We start from the raw sequence: 23,810 nt of genomic DNA, 5'->3' as shown, positions 1-23,810 counted from the left end.
ACCACTTGGAGTGGCTGTCCAGCACTACTAAGAATAGCTGGCCCTGGAATGTCCCTGCATAGTCAATGTGGATGCGGAACCAGGGTGTGTATGTGGCCTCCCACCGGTGCACGGGTGCGTGTGGCATTTCCGGTCTGGATCTCTGGCACGTGTAACAGGCCTTGACCCATTCCTCAATGTCCTTGTCCAGCCCTGGCCACCAGAGGTAGCTTCTGGCCAGGGCCTTCATCCTAACCACCCCGGGTGTCCCTTGTGTAAGGAGTCCAATACCCTGCCCCTTACTGCGGTGGGAACGATGACTCTGCTTCCCCAGAGGAGACAGCCCCTGTGCATGGAGATCTCGTTGCGCCTGGTGAAATAGGCCTGGAACTCAGGTCCCGGGGACTTGTCCTGCCACCCTGTGCAAACCCAGGAATGTACCCTGCTCATGGTGTTGTCTGTGGCTGTGTGGCTGGCAATGTCCTTGGCATGAACTGGGTACTCTGGCAGCTCCTGCAGTGCTAGGATCTGTGTGGCTGGGGCTGGGTCTGGATCAGAGGTGTCTATGGGTAGCCTACTTAGACCGTCTGCGTGGCCCATCTCCTTCCCTGGCTTATGCACCAGCTTGCAATTGTAGGCTGCAAGGAAGATGGACCACCGGAGCATTCTGGGGGACAGGATTTGTGGGGTCTGCCTGTCCGTTGTGAACAGGCCCAGGAGTGGTTTGTGGTCCGTGTAGACAGTGAATTCCCTGCCATACAGATAATCGTGGAATTTTTTGATACCTGCCACGATGGCCAGGGCTTCTCTGTCGATTTGGGCATAGTTTCTTTCTGCTCCAGACAGCGTCCTGGAATAATAGGCTATGGGGATTTGCACCCCATTGGGCTCAAGGTGGCTGAGTACTGCGCCCACACCGTAAGGGGATGCATCGCATGTGATGCAAATGGGCTTGGACTCGATGAAATGGGTTACTGTGGAATTATCCGACAGTAGTGCTTTCAAGGCCTTGAAGCTATGGTCGTGTGCAGCAGTCCAGACCCATGCTGCCTGCTTGTCTAGCAGCCTGTGGAGTGGCTCTGCAATGGCTGCCTTGTGTGGGAGGAATGCATGGTAGAAATTCAACAGGCCCAGGAATGCCTGTAGCTCTGTCTTGTTCTTGGGTGTGGGTGCTAGCTTGATGGCCCTCACCTTGGATTCTGTGGGGTGAATTCCCCTGGCATCTACTCTGAACCCCAGGAATTCTGTGGAGGGAACACCTATGCTGCATTTCTCCCTTTTGAGTTTAAGTCTAGCTGTGCGTAGCCTGGACAGTACCTCCCTGAGCCTCCCTGCTAGTTCTTCTGCTGACGCTCCTGCAATCAGGATGTCATCAAAATAGGGGCAGACTCCTGGGATGCCCTTGAGTGTCTTCTCCATGACTTCCTGAAAAATGCCAGGAGCTACGCTAACTCCAAACTGCAGCCTGTTCACCCGGAACGCCCCCCTGTGTGTTACTATGGTTTGAATGTCAGCTGTAGCCCGCGTGACCGTGAGATGCTGGTACACCTGTGAAAGATCGAGCCTTGCAAAGATGGCGCCGCCTTGGAGGGAAGCGAGAACGTGGCTGACCGTGGGGACCGGGTAAGCGTGAGGGTTTAGGGCACGGTTCACCGAACACTTGTAGTCGGCGCAGATCCTAATTTCCCTGTTGGATTTGAGGGGGGTGACGATTGGGGTTTCCCACTCCCCCCCATCGACGGGCTCTAAGATTCCCTGGGCCACTAGCTTGTCTAATTTGCGCTCTATTTTTTGTTTGAGCGCGAAGGGGACTCGCCGCAGCCGGACCCTAATTGGGGGAACGTTCGAGTTAAGCTTGAATGATATGGGGGGCCCAGTGTACCTGCCCAGTGTCCCGTCGAAGACGTCTGCGAACTCCTTGCAGACGGTCTTGACGGGGTCCCCCTGGATCCGGTGGATCCCGGTGACCGCGATTCCCAGGGCCTCGAACCAGTCTAGGCCGACTAGGCTGGCTCTCCGGCCCTCTACTACTACAACCCCCAGGTGCTCTTCATGAACCTTAAACCCCACCGAGACGGTGGCCTCCCCTCTTACCTTGACTGGTGAGTTCTGGAAATCAGTCAGGGTTAAATTTGTAGGCTGTAATTTAATCCGCTGCTTGCTCCGGCTATTTATGTAGTTAAGGGTCTCGTCCGAAATGATTGAGACCGCTGATCCGGAGTCAAGCTCCATGCTGCAAGGGATGCCTTGCAAGCGGATTGTTAATCTAATTTTAGGCTTGAGTAGGCGGCGGCTACCCGTGTGATTAATGGCCAGCCGGCTCTCAACATAGCCAATTCGCGTTTTGGTCGGGGCCCCAGTACCTTCGAATGGCGATTCCTCTGGCTGCAGCTCGTGGATCTCCTCTCGGGGGCGGCGGCTACAGCAGACTGCGGCTATGTGGCCTGTTTTCTTGCAGGCCCGGCACGTGGCTGACCGGAACTTGCAGAGGCTGCACACGTGGCTCCCACCACACCCTGCGCACTTCAGAGGGTTGGCGGCATTGCTGGGAGGCCTGGGCTTGTCTGGCCGTCTGGCTCGCTGGTCTGGGGTCAATTTCCGCTGGAGGAGGTCGATGCTCTGGTCGTCCTCCTCCATGGCAAATTGCCAGTGAATGCTGGTTGCCTGGTTGCCGGACCGGGTTTCCTGGCAGGCTTGGACGGCCCCGCAGGCCGCTTCGTGGGCGAGGATGGCGTCCTCGGCTTCCTGGAGCGAAACCTCTTTCTCGAACAGGCGCTCTTGCAGCCGCCTGTCCCGTAGGCCGCAGATCAGCCGGTCCTGTAGCCGCTCCTCCAAGTTCGAGAACCTGCAGGCTACAGCGGCTTCTCGTAGAGCGGCGAGGAAATCGGCACCAGTCTCGTCGGGGCGCTGGTCCCTTTTTTCGAATTGTGACCACGCGGCCACCTTGGAGCGCCGGGGCTTGAAATGGGTGTTGAGTCTGGCCACGAGGTCCCGGTATGCGACGGTGTTGATGGCCTCCTGGGGGAACAGGTTTGCGGCAATCTCCAACAACGCTGGCCCCCCGAGGCAAAGCAGTGCTGCTGCCTTCACACCGTCCTCTGATATCTGGTTGAACCGCATGTACAGTTCAACGTGAGCCAGGTAACGGGCCCAGGTCTTGGGGTGGCGGGTGTCAAATTCGCGGGGTTGTCCGGCTCTTGCCATGGCGGTGCATTTGCGGTCTCAGTCACGGCGCGGTGTGCAGTCTTGGTTCTGGATGCGGTGACCGGCGTGGTCCGGTCGGCTAGTTGGCTGGCAGTCGTGGGAGGAGAAGGAAGGAAAATGCCTTTCCCTTCGCTCGCGGAGCGTTTCCCCAGTGACTTCAGCTCTTGGTCGGCAGCAATCCCACCTTTGTTGCCACTATTGTGTAGTGGGTCCAACGCAAGGAAGAGACGCCAGCCGGAGTGTGAGTTCAGCTCTTTATTGGAGGGGATGGCGAACTGGGGAATGAGGGTTACCTGGCCTCCTTAAATACCTAGCCAGGTAAGCGGACAGCCAATGGGGTTGGCCCTAGGTTTCCCGCCGAAACTGGGTTTCCCGCCAAAAACTGTTCAGGCCAATGCCCCCTGGTGGCTGTTGCTATGCAGGTGCCTGCATACATAACAATTGCCCTACCAATAACCTTGCAGCTGTTATCAAATTCAACATCAAGTTAATTTCTTTAGTATCACAATCTGTAATAACACCCAATAAAAATAATTGTGGGGTAAACTTTATCTTTCTCTTAAAAATCTTTTAGATGTTCCACCAAATTTTAATCCAAAAAGCTTTTATATTTCTACAAGTCCACTCTATCTTCTTATCTAAATCCTTCTTCTATATTTGAAGATAATATTTAAAGCCCCTACAGTGTTTCGTTCCTCAGCACTTATGAACCTTTGATACACTTAGTGTCTAACTCTGCTTTGATGAAACACAAATATGAGTGTTTCTGCACCCGTGTCAAGCATGTGAGTCTTGGCATCTATTGGGTTACTGGGGGAGCAAAATCCTAGGCCAGATGTACCTGGGATCAATCTTTCACATTAGTGCTGTGTAAAAGCTCAGCCTTTATAGTTTGAATAGTATAATGCTACTGTTGCTTCAGGAATTGAACGACTTGCTTTCCTCCTTGATCTGATAGGGAAAAAAAGGAACAAACAATCCCAACAGGCTTTGCCCAGAGATGCGCAAATGTTTGTTTAATGCTCTTATGTTGTTCTCAATTTTGTAAGACTGACTTTAGCTGTTAACTATAACAGGGGAAACAGGGCTGTGAATGCAGCTATTTATACCCTGGCCTCTAGGTGGCAGCCAATAGGTTTAAAGCAATCTAGTGTCGCCCTAGAGGCAGCCAATGGCAGTGCTGGAGACGGGTTGTCTGAGGAGCTGGGAGCCGTTAGCCAACTCCTTGCTTAAGCAACCTTCCCGCATTCAAAACCCATGTGGTACACTCAGCAAAACAAGGCCCAATACATTACACCCCTCCCCCTAGAATGTACACACATTATAACAAAAGTAGAAAATAAAATACAGCTATTACAGAGTTTATAAAAGTACAAGATAGCAGTATGCAGAAGTACAGTATTGTTCAATTGTATTCACTAATACAGAGACCTTCCTGAGCAGGCAGCAATTACAGTAATCACACAACATTACAGCACAATTATTTTAGGACAAAATCCTGCAAATAAGCTGGAGGCTTATGAACCCTCGTAGATCGCCTGGGGGATCCAGGCAACTCCCGGTCTACCAGCTTGCCCACTGGGCTGGGTAGACCAGGGCTTTTGAGTCCATGAGAGTCTGGCTGACTTGAGTCCCTCTGGCTGGCCATTCCAGGTCCATCATTTGAGCAGAGTTATCACAGCGGCTGTAATGTTCAGGTTGACTTTCCCTGTCAGGGGACCCATGTTGCACTCCCAGGCTTTGCCCATCTACAACCACCTTCCCGTTGCTCTGACTGCTAGGGTCCTCAGAGCATGTGAATTGTTCCGCTTGGCTGCCAGTTTCTGGCTCTAGAAGTGGACTTGTGACGAGGTCCTCGCTTTGTGGCCTTTCTGGGAACCGCTTCCACAGCTAATCAATATGGCGGCAAATGACTCGCCCACAATCTAGAGTCACTTCGTATGAGAGAGGGCCCGAGATTTTAGTGATTTTTCCTGGCACCCACAAGTTCCCATGCCCATAGTTCTGGGCCCACATCCCATCACCGACTTGCAACCCCCTCAGAGGCCTCGAGCGAGAGGCATCTGCGGCCACCCGGTCTGGGTGCAGCCTGTCCAGTTTTGTGATTAGTCGTCTTCCCCAGCGAAGTTCTGCCAGGCTCTTGCCTGTTGCTATGCAAGGCGTTGTATGCTGGCAAAGCAAAAAATTAGCCAGCCTGTGGTGCCAATCCCCAATCACTATGCGCTTCAGTGACTCCTTTGTAGTGCACACCATCTGTTCGGCCTGCCCATTACTTGAAGGGTGAAATGGAGCTGATGTAGCATGCCAAATGAGGTTAGTCTCAAGAAGGCTTGAAATTTTGCCGCTGTGAACTGGGCCCCGTTATCGAATACTACAACGTCCAGCAGCCCATGAGTTGCAAAACATTTCCTAAGCACCTGGATGGTCCTAGCAGTAGTCATATTTGTGATTGGAATAACTTACAGCCATTTAGAGTGGCTGTCGACCACTATAAAAAATAGCTGTCCCGAAAGGGCCCAGCGAAGTCGATGTGAATCCTTGACCAAGGAGTGTGTGTCTCCTCCCATCTGTGGACAGGAGCATGTGGCATTTCAGGCCTGGACTTTTGACACGTGTAACACCCGTGTACTTGAGCCTCGATAGCCTTATCTAACCCTGGCCACCATAGGTAGCTACGTGCCAATGCCTTCATCCGGAGTGTTATGTATGCAGTGCAGGTATCTGTATGGCAACAGCCACTAGGGGGCGTTGGCCTGGACGGTTTTGGCGGGAACCCCAGTTTCGGTGGGAAACCTAGGGCCAATCCCATTGGCTGGACACCTACCTGGCTAGGTATTTAAGGAGGCCAGGTAACCCTTGTTCCTCAGTACGCTACCCCCCCAATAAAGAGCTGAACACGTACTCCGGCTGGCGTCTCTTCCTCGCGTCTGACCCACTACATTACACGGACAATGCCTGGATGTCCCTCATGTAGTGATTGCAGTACCCAGTCTCTCAATGAAGTGGGGACAATGACCCTGCTCCCCCATAGAATACAACCCTTGTTAACTGAAAGCTCATATCTACGTGTGAAGTAGCTCTGGAACCTGGGTCCAGGACTGTTTTCCAGCCACCCTGTGTGAATCCAGGATAGCACCCTGGTTAAAATGTTGTCTGCAGCAGTTTCTGCAGCCACATACCCTGCGTTGAGGGGAAACTCAGGCAAATCCTGAATGGACAAAATGCGAGCCGCTGGAGCCGGATCTGGCTCAATCTGTGGCAATGGCAACTGGCTGAGGCCATCTGCATGGCGCATGTCTTTGCCGGGTTTGTGAACCAGCCTGAAGCTGTAGGCTGACAAGAAGATGGACCATCTTAACATTCTAGGGGACAAGAAGTGGGGTGTCTGTCTGTCAGTAGTGAATAACCCCAATAGTGGCTTATGGTCTGTGAAGACCATGAATTCCCTGCCATACAAGTAATCATGGAATTTTTTTACCCTGGCTACAATGGCCAAGGCCTCTTTGTCAATTTGTGCATAATTACGCTCAGCAGAGGACAATGTCCTACAGTAATAAGCAATTGGGACTTGAGTCCCATCACTCTCCAAATGGCTTAAAACAGCCCCTGTTGTGATTCAGGGTCAGCCTGTGGGTTCAGCAGTTGGGTCGGACGACTCAGAGGAGGAGAGGGGGGTGTTGAAGACCTTGCTGAGGGGGTTGAAGATCTTGCTGATGAGAGCCCTCAGCCAGGCCCCTCCCACTTGGTCACCATGGAGGCCCAGCTGTGTGAGCCTGACAACGTGGATGAAGATGACCCACAGCTGGCCCTGTTCAAGGACGCCCGACGCAGGAGGCAGTCAATTAGGAGTAAACAGAGGAAGGCAATGGGGCTTCTCGGAAGGAGGCAGAGAGAAGCCACGCCCTGAACTCTATATAAGGGGAATGTGTGGGGAGGGCTGGTTTGCTGAAGGCAACCGCTTGGATAGTTCGTGTTTCTTAAAGCTCCTGTTTCTTGGTTCGTGTCTTGTTTGTTTTTGTAGCTATAAATTTGGCAGGCGTAATTCCAGCCTCTTGCCATTTGTAAAGGGGTTGTCCCTGCCTTTTCTGCAGGGCCGGTAGCAGGCTGGTACAGAACAGCCCCCACCCCATAAGGGGATGTATCACATGCAAGACACACCAGCAAAGACTCTTTAAACGGGGTGAGCACTGAACTGGAGGACAGTAGGGCCTTCACTGCTTTAAAACTGTTCTCATGGACCTTGGTCCATTTCCAAGGACTGTTTTTATCCAAGAGCCAGTGTAACAGCTCTGCCACTGTGGCCTTGTTAGGAAGAAACTCATAGTAAAAATTTAGGAGGCCCAGGAATGCCTGAAGCTCTCCTTTTGTCTTGGGGCTAGGTGCTAGCTGAATGGCCTTCAGCTTGGACTCTGCAGGGTGGATGCCATCGGCATCGATACGGAAACCCAAGAACTCAGTTGAGGGGACCCCTATACTACACTTGTTTTTCTTAAGTTTAAGGCCTGCTTCGCAGAGCCATTGAAGGATGGCTTTGAGCCTCCTTGCAAGCACCTCAGTGGACTCACCGGCGATGAGCACATCGTCGAAGTAGGGATGCCCTTGAGCGAGTGCTCCATAATGCTTTGAAAAATGCCAGGGGCTACACTAACCCCGAATTGGAGGTGTTTTACTTTAAAAGCCCCTCTATGTATTACAATATTCTGTGCCACGGCTGTGGCCTTGTCCACAGGTAGCTGTTGGTAGGCCTGTGCCAAATCTAAGTTCGTGAAAACTGTACCCCCTTGCAGCGATGCCAGGATGTGGCTCACGACTGGCACCGGGTATGCATGCTGCACTTGTAATCAGCGCAGATCCTGACCTCTCTGTTGGCTTTTAGTAGCGTGACAATTGGGGTTTCCCATTCACCCCCATCTACGAGCTGTAGTACCCCCTGTTCAACTAACTTGTCCAATTCAGCATCTATTTTGTGTTTGGCAATCCTGATAGGCATTACGGCAGGATCAAGTTTAAACGCTATCGGAGGGCCCTTGTATGATCCCAGGCTTGTGTCAAAAACATCTGTGAACTCCTTACATACTGACACTAAGTTCACGCCTTGTGTCCGGTTGATTCCGGTGACTTGGATGCCTAGTGAATCAAACCAATCAAGTCCTATTAGGCTCGTTCGCTGAGCTTCTACTACAATAACGTCCAGAGGCCCAGAAAACCCCTTGAATTTTACGGCCAATGTGGCCTCGCCCTTGACGGTGACTCTAGCATTTTTAAAATTAGTAAGAATGTCAGATGGCCTAAGCTTGGCCCACCCTTTGCTACATTTGCAAATGAACCGGAATGTATTGACTGAAATGATGGATATGGCTGACCCACTGTCCAGTTCCATCTTGCAAGGGACCCCTTGCAGCTCGACCTGAAGTCGAAATTTTGGCTTTATGGGATGGCAGGCTCCCATGTGGCAGATGCTCTGGCAGCTGGAGCAAAACCCTACGCTAAATTGTCCCAGGGCCCTGGTACCTCTCCTGATTGGAATGTCCGATTGGGGGTTCGGTTGGTGGTCATTCTGGTGACCTCTACAGACTGACGCAATGTGGCTGGTCTTCCTGCAGACCCAACACATGGCTGTCCGAAACCTGCAGTCCACGCATTGGTGGCAGCCGCCACAACCCGGGCACCTAAGGAAGGGACCTGCCTTGTAAGTTGTCCCATGTTGATTGTTGTTGCGGCACTGCTGGTCATCGTGCCGTTGAAGCTTGTCCACTTCTTGGCTACTGTTGGAGTCTTCAGCATGTGCGGCATCCTCGTGGTGGACAGCCTCCTCGTGCTACGTGTTTTTGGCGGGCTGCATGGCTTTCACAGCCCCGCCAGCGGCTTCATCCGCCATTATCTCCTTCAATGTGCCTGGAACAATAAAGTCTCTTTGGCGAAGAGCTTCTGTTGCAGCTCTTGATTTCGGAGGCCACAGACGAGCCGGTCTCGAAGCCTCTCTTCCACGTCGGAGAACTGGCACAGGGGTGTAGCCTGCCTCAAGGCCACGATTAATTCGAAAGCTGTTTCACCCAGCTGCTGAACCCTCTGTTCAAACGTGTTCTGCCAAGCTATTACTGAAAGCTTGGGCTGGAAATGGTCACCAAGCCATTTCTTCAAGTCCGTGAACATTACGGACTCCAGCTGTGTTGGAGCAAACAAGTTCTCCGTGATGTCGAATGTTGCTGGGCCACAAACGCACAGGAGTGTTGCAGCCTTCAGGCTGTCTTCGGTGACTTGATTGGTGCGGAGATAGTTCTCGACCCTGGAGATGTATGGAGACCATCTTTCTGGGTGAGTTACATCAAATTTTTCCAGCTTTCCGACCTTCACCATTTTGGTGAAGTCTTCGCGGCTGGAGCTCGTCGTCTTCTTGTCCTGCTCCTCCGTAGACCCAGGGACTGATCCTCAGGGCTCGTGGTCACTAGCATGGCTTTGCTAGGCTGACCGTAGAGGGGGGAGAAATCACTTTCCCACCAGGCACATTCAGGCCTCACCCCTAGTGACTCTCAGCATTTTGGGAGGAGCAGGATCCCTCCTTCATCGCCAGTGTTGTGTACTGGGTTCATTGCTTCAGTGAAGAGACGAGGCAAGTGAGTTCAGGCAGGAGCATTCTTTATTTGCTTGCAGGAACTGAACTGGGAAACAGGGCTGCGAATGCAGCTATTTATACCATGGCCTCTAGGTGGCGGCCAATAGGTTTAAAGCAACCTATTGTCGCCCTAGAGGCAGCCAATGGCAGTGCTGGAGATGGGTTGTCTGAGGAGCTGGGAGCCGTTAGTCAGCTCCTTGCTTAAGCGAGCTTCCCACACTCAAAACCCACGTGGTACACTCAGCAAAACAAGGCCCAATACATTACAGTATGTGTTCTTGTTTTCTGTATCTGAATGATCTTTTTTCCAGGTTCTTTGAAAAAGCTTCTTCCCTCCCCCAGTATTTGAAATCTGGACTATCCTGAAGCATCAATTTCCACTGTGCAGAGTAAGATAGTCTGATCATTTTAACTGGGGTCTAATAGTTATCTAAAGTATTTTTCAACCTCATGCTGGCTGGGAAATTTTGGGGGCTGGAGTCCACACATCTTAAAATTGTCACAGCTGAGAAAACTGGTCTAAATATTTGGATGATGCTTCCTTAAATTTCTTCCTAGAAAAATCATTATTTGTAGAAAAAGTAAATTTATCTTTTTCCACACACATCCTCCATCCAAATGCCCACATTAAGGTTATGTAGAAATTAGAGATAGGCCACAGTCAAATTGTGCCGAACAGATTTTTTAAAAGTACTGAGTACTGAGATCTGGCCTGGTAAGTTTTAGGAGTATCTATACAGTGGTACCCTGATACTCATCACTTGTTCATTTTGGGAAGAGTGATAAGTACTAAAAATGATGAGTACTGAGGAAACCATGTGACTTACCAGATGACTCTTTAGACAATGAGACAGCCAACGCCAGCACGTTTTGTCTTGCCCATCGAGTACCAGGAGAAAGAAGAGTACTGGGACAAGATTCTCACTCCAAAATGAGTCGAGTACCAAAGCAGTCAAATTCTACAAGTTTTGAAGCAGTCAAGTACCAAGGTATGATTATAATAAAATAAGCAACAGCAAAGCAAAAAGATTTTTTCTTGTTTTCCATAATTTAGCAGGATCATGTTTTCCGAAAGTGCAAATTTTAAAGGAACTTGGTTGGTTCTTTCATTTTATTACTTGTAAACTTGTGGCAAATTTGGGAGGGGGAAAATTTTCCAAAGAGGATTTGGAGCAGGGGTGAGGATTCTAGGAGAAAAACTGCAATATTAAAGGTTACGGTTTGATCTCTAGTACTGCTCAAGATGGGATCCATTTTCCAGTGGCAGGGAGTGTCGTAGTCAACCCAACCATAAAGGAACCAGAAGTTTAGAGTCAATAAGCAAAGTCCTACAACTTGAACGATCCTTGGCTACTCCAAGAAAACAAAACTTTTCATCCCAAATACCTTAGTGTGATTGTTTTTTTCAACTCAGAAATACATAGTTTTGTGGTGTTCATCTGGATTAAATAAAAGAATATATGCAAATATTTAGTAGCATTTGAATAGTGCTGGTTCAATTTGAAATTTGTCCAATTTCATCATTCATTCATTCTCTTATTTTATTCTGTGACATATTCCCCTGGGTTTCTGTCTCAGTTCTTCCAAAGTAAAATCCAGTCACTTATGATCTATTTATAGTCAAGGATTCAGATGTCCATTGATCAGATAGATTTTTATTTTTTATTTTTATTTTTTTATTTTCCAACACTTTTAGCAGCATTTTCAGGTTGTTGACAGATGCTATCAAGCTGCTTCCTCCCCACCCATATCTTCTCTCTAACAATGTGTTGATGTGTTCAGCATTGTTATAAATAACACTTCCTGCTTGGTTCCTTTTTTTTTGTCCCAATTTTCTCTAGATTTTTTTGGCCAGGGACAGCAGGAGACGATCTTGCTGTTCCTGATCAACCTAGCTCATTCCTCTGGAGAAGTCTTCCAAGATTGAACCTTTTTATAAAGGAAGTCATCATCCTGAAAATGCTCATTTGGCAAGACTCAACAGAATGTATATATAAATGAAAAATTGCATTAAGGACATTTCTGTTTTCTTTGGTCTTGAGCAAGCAGAGTTGCATGTTCTGACTTTACAAGACAAATGGGACAATAAAAATATGTTTGTTTTGCAGCTATGAAGCAGGTAGACGTTCAAGTGTAGAAAACTCAAAATTATGCATTCAATCAGGCAATAAATAATTTATTCACTTTTTAAAAATGCAATATGCACTTTTCCCTAAATTTCACTAAAAATGATTCTGCTACATTCATTATACTTCATTATTTACTTAACTAAAATTCAGAATCAAAGAAAGAGGGATAATTTAGCAGTCTTCAAAGATCCTTCACTTTATTACAATTATATGTAGAAATAGAAGATTGTAGTCCTAAAATTCCTATAATACCTAGCCAGAATGATCAAAAGGATATGGTCATTATAAACATGTATGGGACAAATCCTAGCTATAAACATCTGTAAACAGGAAGAGACTAAAAGCCAAATGTGTTCCAGCATATAGCAAAGCCAGGAGCGGTCCCCATATCATAATCTGATCCTTGTAAAGGCATATAATCTACACTAAAGTATTCTTCTACATGGACTGCGGAACAGAATGTGGGTGTTTTATTAATCTACTGCTAAAATATCTCCTTTTGAAAGTCATCAAACGTAAATACGCTTTATGTTATTTATTTATTTATTTATTTATTTATTTATTTATTTATTTATTTATTTATTTATTTATTATTTATTTATTATTTATTATTTATTTTTGGGACTTATATGCCGCCCTATCTCCCGAAGGACTCAGGGCGGCTAACAACAATAAAAACAACAATACAAAAGTTAAAAGAAATTAAATAAACAGCCCCAATAAATAAGTTAAACTAAACAATTAAAAATTAAAAAACATTTTAAAAAACCCTGTCGTCAGTCCAGGTCAGCCTGATGAAAAAGGAAAGTTTTAAGGCCGCGGCGAAAGGACCAGAGATCTGGGGACATCCGGAGCTCAAGGGGGAGTTGGTTCCACAGGGCTGGCGCTCCCACAGAGAAGGCCCTCCCACTGGGGGTCGCCAGCTGACATTGTCTGGCCGACGGCACCCTGAGGAGGCCCTCTCTGTGTGAGCGCACTTGGTGATGTGAAGTCGTTTCCGGCAGCAGACGGTCCTGCAAATATCCCGGGCTTAGGCCATGTAGGGCTTTAAAGGTAAGTACCAGCACCTTAAATCTCACCCGGAAGACAACCGGTAACCAATGCAGCTCATGCAGAGGGATGTAATATGGGAGTATCGGGATGCTCCCATCACTACCCACACGGCCGCATTCTGCACCAGCTGGAGCCCCCGGGTGGTCTTCAAGGGCAGCCCCATGTAGAGAGCATTGCAGTAATCTATCCGGGAGGTAACAAGTGCATGAGTGACCGTACGTAGGGCATCTCGGTCCAGATAGGGGTGCAACTGGTGCACCAGGAGAACCTGGGCAAATGCCCCCCTGGCCACGACTCCAATATGATCTTCAAAACTGAGTTGTGAGTCCAGGAGGATGCCTAAATTGCGTGCCCTATCAACGGGAGGTAACACCTCTCCTCCCATAACCAAAGATGGAACCTCTTGGACAAGTCGAGATGCCGGTACATAAAGCCACTCAGTCTTGGCCGGGTTGAGCTGGAGCCTGTTCTTCCCCATCCAAATCTGTACTGCTTCCAGGCAACGGGACATCACATCGAGGGCATCGCTGGGTTGGTTCGGGGTGGAGATGAAAAGCTGGGTATCATCAGCATATTGATGATACCTCACCCCGAAACCACGGATGATCTCACCCAGCGGTTTCATATAGATGTTGAACAGGAGGGGCGAGAGTACCGACCCCTGAGGCACCCCACAACTAAGGGGCCTAGGGGTTGACCTCTGCCCTCCTGCCAACACCATCTGCGAACGGCATGAGAGGTAGGAGGAGAACCACCGTAAAACGGTGCCTCCCACTCCCAACCCCTCAAGACGTCGCAGCAAGATACCATGGTCGATGGTATCAAAAGCCGCTGAGAGATCTAATAGGACCAGGACAGAGGAATAACCCCTGTCTCAGGCCCGCCAGAGATCATCCACCAGCGCAACCAATGCCGTCTCCATGCTGTACCCGGGCCTGAAGCCTGATTGGTATGGATCCAGATACTCAGTTTCCTCCAGGACCAAAGGGAGCTGCCGTGCCACCACGCTCTCAACAACCTTCGCAAGGAAGCGAAGGTTGGAGACAGGATGAAATTTATTTAAAATAGCTGGATCCAAGGCAGGTTTCTTGAGGAGGGGCCTTACCACCGCCTCTTTCAAGGCAGCAGGGAAGCACCCCTCACTCAAGGAAGCATTAATAACTGCCAGGAGCCAGCCTCGTGTAACCTCCTGAGCTGCATAAACCAGCCAGGAGGGACACAGGTCCAACAAACACGTGGCAGCACTTAATTTCCCCATGATCCTGTCCACTTCATCTGGAGTCACAGGATCAAACTCTTCCCAAATATTATCGGCCAAACCCATTGCTTCCCCCTCGTCAGATACTGCCCAGTCGGAGTTCAAGCCAGCCCGAATCTGAGCGATTTTATCCACCAGATACTCACTAAACTCCTCGGCCCGTCCCTGCAAGGGGTCCTCTCCCGTCCCCTGATTTAAAAGGAACGGGTCACCCTAAACAGGGCGGCCGGGCAGTTATCTGCGGATGCAATGAGGGTGGCGAAGTGAGCACACTTCGTTACCTCCATTGCCACAAGATAAGATCTAGAAAAGGATCTTAACTGTGTTCGGTCAGACTCGGACCGACTGGATCTCCAAATGCTCTCTAGGCCCCTTCTCCGGCGCTTCATCTCCCGCAGGTCCATGGAGAACCAAGGAGCGAGCCGGGATCTGTGCTGGGTCAGAGGCCGCAAAGGCACAACACGGTCGAGAGCCTCCGAAGCAGCCCGTTGCCAGGCGTCAACTAAGGTCTCGACCGGGCTGTGGGAAAGGGAGGAAGGAATCAATCCAAGCGCTGTCTGGAACCTATCTGGGTCCATCAGGCGCCTGGGGTGGAACCACCTGGTCGCTTCCGCCTCCCAGCAGCGGGGAGTGGCATGACGGAGGCCCAACCGCAGGAGATAATGGTCTGTCCATGAAAGGGGTTGAGATGTTGGAGTAACCCCACCCAGACCATTAAGCCACTGCCTAGAGATAAAAATAAGGTCGGGCGTGTTTCCCCCCTTGTGAGTCGGACCCTGAATAATCTGGGTCAGGTCCATGGCTATCATGGAAGCCATGAACTCTCGGGCCACCCCCGACACGCCACCCAGGGAAGGCAGGTTAAAATCTCCCAGAACCATAAGCCTGGGAAACTCAATCGCCAACCCCAAAAGAGCGTCGAGTAGCCCGGGCAGGGCCATTGCCACGCAGCTGGGAGAAAGATACGTGAGCAACAGACCCAACTGGCCCCCAGGACCCCACCTCAGGAGAAGGGACTCGCATCTGCCTATCTGAGGGGCAGTGGTCTCCCGTGGACAAAGAGCCTCCTTAATAACAACTGCCACCACCCCCCGCCCCTACCCTGAGCCCGAGGCTGGTGAAGCACACAGAAACCTGGTGGGCATAGCTCAATCAAAGGGACCCCTCCCTCCAGGCCCAACCAGGTTTCAGTAATGCATGCCAGGTCTGCGGCTTCCTCCTCAATCAAATCCCGGATGAGGGGAACTTTATTCACCACAGACCTGGCATTCAAATAAACCAACCTGAGCTCAGGTACCTGTCCTTCCCCACCCTCGGAAAAGTAGGATGAAACCAGAGGGTCGGAGCGTGCCACCGCTCAAAGATAGCGGGGGCGCGATCCCAAGTTTCGATATGGCCCTTTGTTCATCTGTCTGCCGCCATTCCCAATCACCGTGGGGATCACTGTCCCCACCCCATCTCCTCGGGCCCCAAGACCCCCCCACACTGCCGCGACCATCTACCAACCTGGACTGAGAAAGATCCAGCAAAATCCCCCCATCTTTCTGCTGGAACTTACATCCCTCCCCCCTCCCTAACCCATTAAAAAGTTTACATAAAAAATCCCTAAGCCTCCTTTTTGTGCCATGCCACCTCTCAGGATCCCAGGATCCGTCATTAAGGAAACAGCGGCACAAACCAGAGGGCCATGCCTGGGAGAGGGGGGAATCTCTCAGGGCAAGCAATGTGCCCGCGGAATAAATCATCAATAAGATAAGAAGATAAAATAAGCTAAAAGCAGGAGGAGCTGAATCGGCAGGAATCAATACAACGGCAATTGATGATAAAATTACAGAGCTGGACGGTGACTCCCGAGCGAAGTCACCCTCTCACAGTGACAAGAAGATCTTCCGGCATCAGGGAATGCTACTATCCACTATCCTTTTGAAGCTTCAATATTTCTGCATAAATGTAATCTAAAATGTGATCTGTTCTCACACAAGTCCCAAATCCAGATAAAGAAAACCAAATTCAGCAATAAAGTCAACAAATTGTATTTGTTCATTTATTCTTTGAGAATGAACCAAAGCTAAAATACTTTTAATTTCATAAAAGGAAAACTTATCCAGGATCCAAACAAGTTTTACTTTGATGATTAATGCAACCAATTATGTAATAGCCACCTCCTGATCGTATAGGAAATAAGTTACAATTCTTAAACTCCCCAAATATCCAACATAATTTAGTCTTGAACCGGAGGATAACTGATCAAAGAATACTTCAAAATCTTAAATCTATTGAAGAGAGGAAGAACAAATGCCGCTTACTACCATTTCATGAACTTCCATAAATAATTGGGTGGAAATGAGAGAATTTGGGTCTTTAAAAAAAAGATTTTATTGGTATTTATAGGGTTGGGAATAGAGTGGAAGGATAGGGATTAGGGTTGGGGTCAAAGGGCGGTTGGAATCAGGGTTGGGGTTGGGGTTTCCCCCAATAATATTTCCAATATTTGGCAAAGAGCATATTGTCTGGGTAGATATATGTACATAATAGTAATAGATCTAATGATTGATAACAATAGTAAATAAGGTTAATTATCATAAACAATGTTAATTTTTCAATCCATAGTATTTTTCTTGCATATCACATTCCTTTCTCTTTAATTCGTTTTTCTAGCCATTGATAAAATTTATTCCAAGTTCTATAGTACAGGGCTTTTCAACCGGTGGTACGCATACTACTAGTGGTACGTGAGCACGTGGCTGGTGGGACACGTAGGACCGGTTGAACAGCATTATAAAAAAAAAGTTAAAAAAGTAAAAAGTGTTTTTTTACTAACCTGCTTTCAGCTGCATTCCGTTTCTCCATTCACTTCTTTTCGCTTGTTTGTTGGACAAAAAAAGTTCCATGAGACTTTCTAACTTCTCGCAAGATCTTGTGAGAAGTTAGTCTCATGGAACTTTTTTTTCTTTTTTACCATAGTCTCACAAACACGTGGCGAAGGGGAGAAGCGGAGAAACAGAATGCAGCTGAAAGCAGGTTAGTAAAAAAATGCTTGGGGTGGTGGTGAGGGCATCTAGGTGGGGGTGGGGGCTGGCAGAACCTCGCTAGGCTTGTTCCATCCAGATGTCTTTTGCACTTGCCGAATGAAGGGAAGGAGCCCTGTCTTTCCTCCCGAACGTTTGAGTGGGGTTTCTGTGGGGTCTCCACTGCAGGGAGGTCCATGCCTGCAGCCACAAAGACACCATTGGAATTCTCCTCCCCACAGCGTGATGCTGGATCAGCCCTCCGCAGAGAACTCCCGGCATTCCACTGGCCTCCCAGAGCAGTCAAGGCTGGTTCCAGGCTCGCCACCCCCCTCCTGCTCCCTCGTGGCCAGATAGGGAGGTGGCCAGGCAGCTCCTCTTCCCTGCGCTTGCCTGGTTGGTGCAGGTGGGAGTTCTGGGCAGCCCGCGGGCATCACTTGCCCTCTGCCAGCCAAGCCCAGGAAGCCAGAGTGTGCTGCTCCCAACGGGCCTCGCAGTAGCACAGCCGAGCTGCAGAGGGCCAGGCCAGATGCCCTCGGCTCTTCTCCCCCGGAGCACTCCCAGACACCCTTTCCTTGAACTCCCCGGCCAAAGTCGTGCTTTCGCTCCTGGCCCTCTTGGCTTCCGCGAAGGGTCCCGAGGCAGCACGGCAGGCGGCCTTCCTCTCCTGCAAATAAGGCTGGGAGCAACACGCTAGGGAAAGCGTGGCTCTCCGGAGTGGGGAGACGCATCCTGCACCCAAGTCCCATCTTTTTTCCTCACACGAACACACACACACGCCCCTTTTCCCAGCCAGGATCAAAAAGAGGAGCAGCCTCAAGTCTCTATCTGTCAGGTAGTAAGGTGGCATCCTGACGTCCCCGGAGAAACCCCCTTGTCCTTCCGGTTGAGAAAGCTGCCTTTTCTCTCCTTTTTTCCTTTTTTTTAACTCCCGTTAGAGGGATCTGTCAGACAATTTTACCGGCTGACCAAATGGGGAGGGAGGGAAAGGAAAAGTATGTGGATGGGGAAGGGAAGGAAAAGAAATAAATGAATGAAAAAAGGAAGAAAAGAAAACAAAAGGGAAGAGAGAAATGTGATAGAAAGCAAGGAAGAAGAGCAAGTAGGGAAAAGAGAGGGAGAAAGGTGAGGAAAGAAAAGAAAAAGGAAAGGGTAAAAGGTGAGGAAGGAAGGAAGGAAGGAAGGAAGGAAGGAAGGAAGGAAGGAAGGAAGGAAGGAAGGAAGGAAGGAAGGAAGGAAGGAAGGAAGCATTTTTTTACTAACCTGCTTTCAGCTGCATTCTGTTTCTCCACTTCTCCCCTTCACCACGTGTTTGTGGAACTATGGTAAAAAAAGAAAAAAAAGTTCCATGAGACTTTCTAACTTCTCACGAGATCTTGCGAGAAGTTAGAAAGTCTCATGGAAACTTTTTTGTCCCACAAACATGCGAAAAAAAGCGAATGGAGAAACGGAATGCAGCTGAAAGCAGGTTAGTAAAACAAACCATTTTACTTTTTTTATAGTGCTGTTCAACCGGTCCTACGCGTACCACCAGCCATGTGCTCACGTACCACTAGTGGTACGTGTACCACCGGTTGAAAAGCCCTGGTCTAGATCATGGATGATGGAGACTTAAGAATCCTATTCACAGGAATCTTTTTCATGTTTGTAGAAGCTCTTTCTTTGAAAAAGTAGTGTTTAGTGTAACTACATTCTATATCAATTTTGCAAATTCCTTAAGATCATTGTGGATATAGAGGAGGTACAAAAGGTATTCAGATACAACCACCCAGCAAAATATATTGTTACCAAGGTAACAGACTATACCTATGACACTAAAACTAGACAATAAAATTTCAAAACCCAGATTACTGTTATTTTTAATGAGGGTACTTTGAGTTTGCTGTGTTTTCCTGTTGCCAGACTTCATTGGTTTTTGCTAATTCTAATGACAAAAATAGCAATTAGTAGTACTTTTAGCGGAAAAATATCAAGTGTATTTTATAAATAGATGGACTGGATTATGCATTTCATTGCATATGTGGTCTCTTCACTATGGGTGCCTCCCTCACCCAACTAAGGCAGCTTGAGCTGCTGCAGGACTAATTCATTGGTATCAGTTTGGCTAAAAGATTTGTTTCTCTTTCTGTTGATATAAAGAGCACAATTAGGTCCAGTGTTTGGTAATCAGTCTGGACAGCCCTAGATTTCTGAAACATGTTACCAGATTATACATCTCCCAGACATAAATTAGAACCCAAAACATTTACTGTGCCTTTAAAGAATGAAGTCTTTACTTGTTCAAGTAAAATGATGAACAGGAAATGATAGCAAAGAAATGCTGGATTGTGCCGTAAGATTTTGATGGGTCCTCTGAGATTAACTTTGAAGGATGCCTTGAACACATGCAAAAATAAAACCAGTGTCTTGTGTTTATTTCATTCTAGATTCAATTTAAACACCTGATGCTTATGTTGCCTCAATACAGGGAGGCCAGATAGTTATGCCTAGCTGGGGATATAGTTGCATTGGAGGATGTATGACTTAATTCTTTCAGTAGGAGGCCTCTACAGACCTTAGTGCATTCCACAATTGCTAGGGACCTTTCCAAAGTATTGCCAATCTGGTCTTAGCATATTGCTTTTCACTCCTCTCAGAGACATGTCTTTTAAAAGAAGCGTGTACATATGTGATTTGGATTGTGTATGCACTTAATGGAATATGCATGTACTTATGGAGAGCACAGATTATTTTGAGGAGTGTTGACTTAAATCGTTAAGTCTCAATGAACGATTTATTGCAGCACTTTGACCAGAATATTTACATGTTTTATTAAATCTTTACAATCAGCAATTATAATCAAGTAGACAATTTTATATACAAAGATTATGTACACTTTGAGCTCAGACTTTTACATCACAGTACACGTTTGCCCTTAGGGATATTGTATATGCTTAAAATCGCCAGACCGAAAAATCCAACAGTAGTGTTAACAAGCACCCCTTTAGACTTTTTCATAAATTACATCATAAGAAAATATATGGCTGTAAATTGGGCTGGTAAAAAGTCTTACAAAAATGTGGATGTATGGTATGCATTCATAGAATGTTCTCTCTTTATTGTACTGACTGTTGGGTTATATCATCCCTCGGACTTCTTTGTACCTGCACTAAGTAACCACACGGAAAGAAAAATGGAGACAAAACAAGCAGGTTAAGGAAGAGCCCAAACAGAGATGAAATAATAGTGTGCAAACTTCTGCACAACTTCCCCTTTAGGTTAGATGCATGCAAGTGGCTTTCGTGCCTCTCATAAAATATGTCAGAATGGTAGTCTAAAAAGGCTGATAGGAAGATCTTAATTAGGTAACTTCTCTCCAAAAAGCCGTTAATGTAGTTAATATGTAAACCTTTTTACTGTTGAACAGGCTTATGGCTGTAATGAAGAACTAGATATATAAAAAGGACAAGCTATATCTGAGGTAGACTACCACCTTTCAGATGCTCCTTTCTAATGGCAAGCAAGTATTTCAATAATCCCTGAATCAAGGAGGAAAACTCAAAGCATTTGCAGACATTTAATGGCAGGCATAACATGACATTCATGATATGAATAGGATATAGGGAACAGCAGGTGTGCAAACACTTAATAAAGAGCTGTATTAATTAATAGTTAATGTAAGAGGTGGTGAAAATTTAGTGGTTGTGCACACAGAATCTGTCCAAAATGCTTTGTGAATTTACGCTACTAGTAAATGATCAGAAATAAAATAAGTCCTGCTACAGGACTAAAGAAAACAGCAGCTTGGCAAATTATTCTAAATCAGAAGAAATATTTTAAAAGCCTTTACTAAAGGTGTTCCTATTCTTGGTATGCAATGTACTCCAGGTTTTTTAATGTATTTTGTAAGCTCAAAACTCGTTCTCTTCTACCACAGGGCCCTAAACTATCAAATGACACTTTAAAGAATCCAGTGCTGAAGTTCTCTGAAGGAATATCCTATTGCGCAAAAACCAAGGTTCACATCTAAATACAATCTGGGGTTCACTGTATGCAAATAAAACATCTTTTTAAAAGTTAAAGAACGCTTGTTTTATTAATTCATTAAAACTCACGGCCATTTGCATCAAGTTCCTGCAAAAGTATTACCTAGGTATCAAATGCCTAAAAACATTAATCTGTACATTTAAAAGTCTGCTTTACACACTGTAAATTTTTTTGTAGAGGGACCTTTCAGCAGTTTGCCCTACCTACCTACTGTACATGCATAACTGCAACAAGAGTGGTTTTAATCATTTACTGTGTATCAATCTTTTGTGACCAAGAAGTAACTCCAACCTACGAGAGCAAAAGGATAATACATTTCACCTTCAGTTCCCGGCTCAATTGGAATATAAAGCAGAGCTGGTTTAACTCTCACACCATTGCAGTTGACCTTTCCTGATAAAGAAACCCACTCTTACGTTTTATGGGGAAACAAAATGCTGAGTTAGAGGGAAGCCATTGGTTCCCTCCAGAAATCTGCTATCCAGTGCAATATTGGATAGTCAAGTTTCAGTAATAAGGAGAATGCAGAGAGATGCAATGTAGCGTATTTGCATATGACAAGCCTTCCCTTACTACCTATTTCATTTGATCATGTGATCTTTGTCAATTTTTGCAACAAATCAACTATACATGAAAAAGCCAAGTACAGGATGCAGTGCATATAGCTGTGTCAAATTATTTGATTTTTTTCTTCCTAAAAGTAAAAAAAGAAAAAAAAATGAAATTATAACGTTAGGCAGATTTGCTTTGTTTGCTACACTGGGTTTTGTTTTAAAAAAAGGAAACTAAATTTAAACTTAAGACATTCGTGAAACATGATTGTTGCTGTGAAATATTTCTGCTACAATTGGAAAAAGAATCTATACTAGTGACGTGCAAAATGTTCTGAATTCAAACTGCTCTGTTCCAAGTTTGAACAGGACTTTTCCAGAAGGGCTCTGAATGCAAAGCACAAAATACCTGCTATGAACTTAGGTCAGAAAGGCATTCTTACAATAAGTACAGATTCACCGAATTTGAAGTTGAAAGGTTTCAAATTCAACATATTTTGCATACCCCTCAACTAAACATGATACTAGTTTTTGCTTGACTTCATATTATGCTAAGGATGCATTATTTTTTGTTAAGTTACTGACTGCTTTTTACAGAAAGAAAACATACAAATTTTAAGATACACACAGAATAGGATGATTTTGATGTAAGGCCCACTTAATTATAAAAAAAATGCAGAACAAAATACATTAAATCCTAATGCAAGATAATTTCGTACCTTTTCCAGAGATTGGGAAGGATACTAAGTTTGGCTCATTGTGAACTTGCCTTCTAATCCACAACATTCAAAACCAAAGTGATGGGAGTGTAGAGGTTTTTGTCCCATTATCCATAAACAAGTTTAAGAATTATCCAGTTTTTCTTTTTTTGTTAATAGAACACATTGCCTTTGGTTAATAAACTATCATGTCTTGAATTAAGAGCAAAGAATAATATCCAAGTGAATTGGTCATTCTTCAAAGTGATAAAATGGAAGAAGTGATAAGGAGGTATAGCACACTTACTACATTAAGTGGCACAAAACAATCACAGCTGCCCATTGCTTCGCCTTCATCATAAAGGCACAACAAACTATTTTCCACCAGGTCTCCAAAAAGACTTTGAGATACAATATTGACTCTCAAAACAGCATTGCCACACCTGCCATTCGTGGCCGTTATGGGGCAAGATGTAATGCTACAACTGCCCACTCAGGCTCACTGGTGCATTAATCCCACTGCAGTCATTTCTTCCCGAAGACTATGCTAAACTAACCCACAACAATCTGGAACACAGGAAGGATTCATATCATTTCCCCTGAATGAACCCTTCTGTATTACAGCACCATGCAAAGGAACTCTGCAAATGGGTCGATTGCACATTCCCATTTTTAAAACAAGATAAACAAAAAAACCAGTTCAAATTATAACACATGCTGGCTGTTGCCAATAAAAACCTAACTGCTTGTCACAATACTGAACAATTCTTTTTGAATTTCAGATATCAGAGCCATTATCTCCTCGATAAAGTTCACAAGCAAAGTATTTGAAGTTATAGTTCATCTTTTTCCATCATTTCAAATGCTTCTATGTCTTCATTCCAATCAGCTAATATTGATTCCATAGATTGATCTTTATTACTCCAGTTATTGTTGGGACTGGAATCTGTCTCAATCTTTGATTGTTCCTCAGGATGATTATCCTGTTCTGATGCTTGACTGCTACTACTAGTTTCCTGGAATTCAGGGGTACAAGAATCTTGGTTTGTTTGAAGAAAACTATTGCTGTCTGACTCTGCAACTTCTCCTTCAGATTCTTGAGAGACCAAGTTCAAATCTGCTGAAATCTCTTCCATGTTTTGGTTATGAGAATCATTATCAGATGACATCTGATCCACGGTTTCCATTTCCAAATCTTAGAGGCAAGGGGAAAAAACATTTTTTAAAAACATTTCTAGTTTACTTCCAGCTAGAAGTACCATATGACCACAAGCAATATCAATTTACTTTT

General features: G+C 46.4%; 2 protein-coding genes across 4 annotated transcripts in view; one reads left to right on the top strand and one right to left on the bottom strand.

Annotated features, from left to right (window-relative positions):
- Positions 1–23,810, top strand: part of LOC308664800 (uncharacterized protein C1orf21) — a 284,374-nt gene that overhangs the window by 244,978 nt on the left and 15,586 nt on the right. The gene's annotated exons all lie outside the window — the stretch shown is intronic.
- EDEM3 (ER degradation enhancing alpha-mannosidase like protein 3) overlaps positions 20,030–23,810 on the bottom strand; it is a 56,892-nt gene continuing 53,111 nt past the window's right edge. For all 3 annotated transcript variants that reach the window (XM_081322309.1, XM_081322308.1, XM_081322310.1), the window contains one exon: positions 20,030–23,714. In XM_081322309.1, coding sequence (XP_081178435.1) covers positions 23,353–23,714 — 362 coding nt within the window. In that variant the 3' untranslated portion in view covers positions 20,030–23,352. The remainder of the gene's footprint in view (positions 23,715–23,810) is intronic.

The sequence above is a fragment of the Vipera berus genome (assembly GCF_964194415.1).
Source record: "Vipera berus genome assembly, chromosome: 3".
In the NCBI taxonomy this organism is placed as follows: domain Eukaryota; kingdom Metazoa; phylum Chordata; class Lepidosauria; order Squamata; family Viperidae; genus Vipera; species Vipera berus.
The sequence above is the reverse complement of the archived record's forward strand: the minus strand, read 5'-3'. Positions and strand labels throughout refer to the sequence as shown.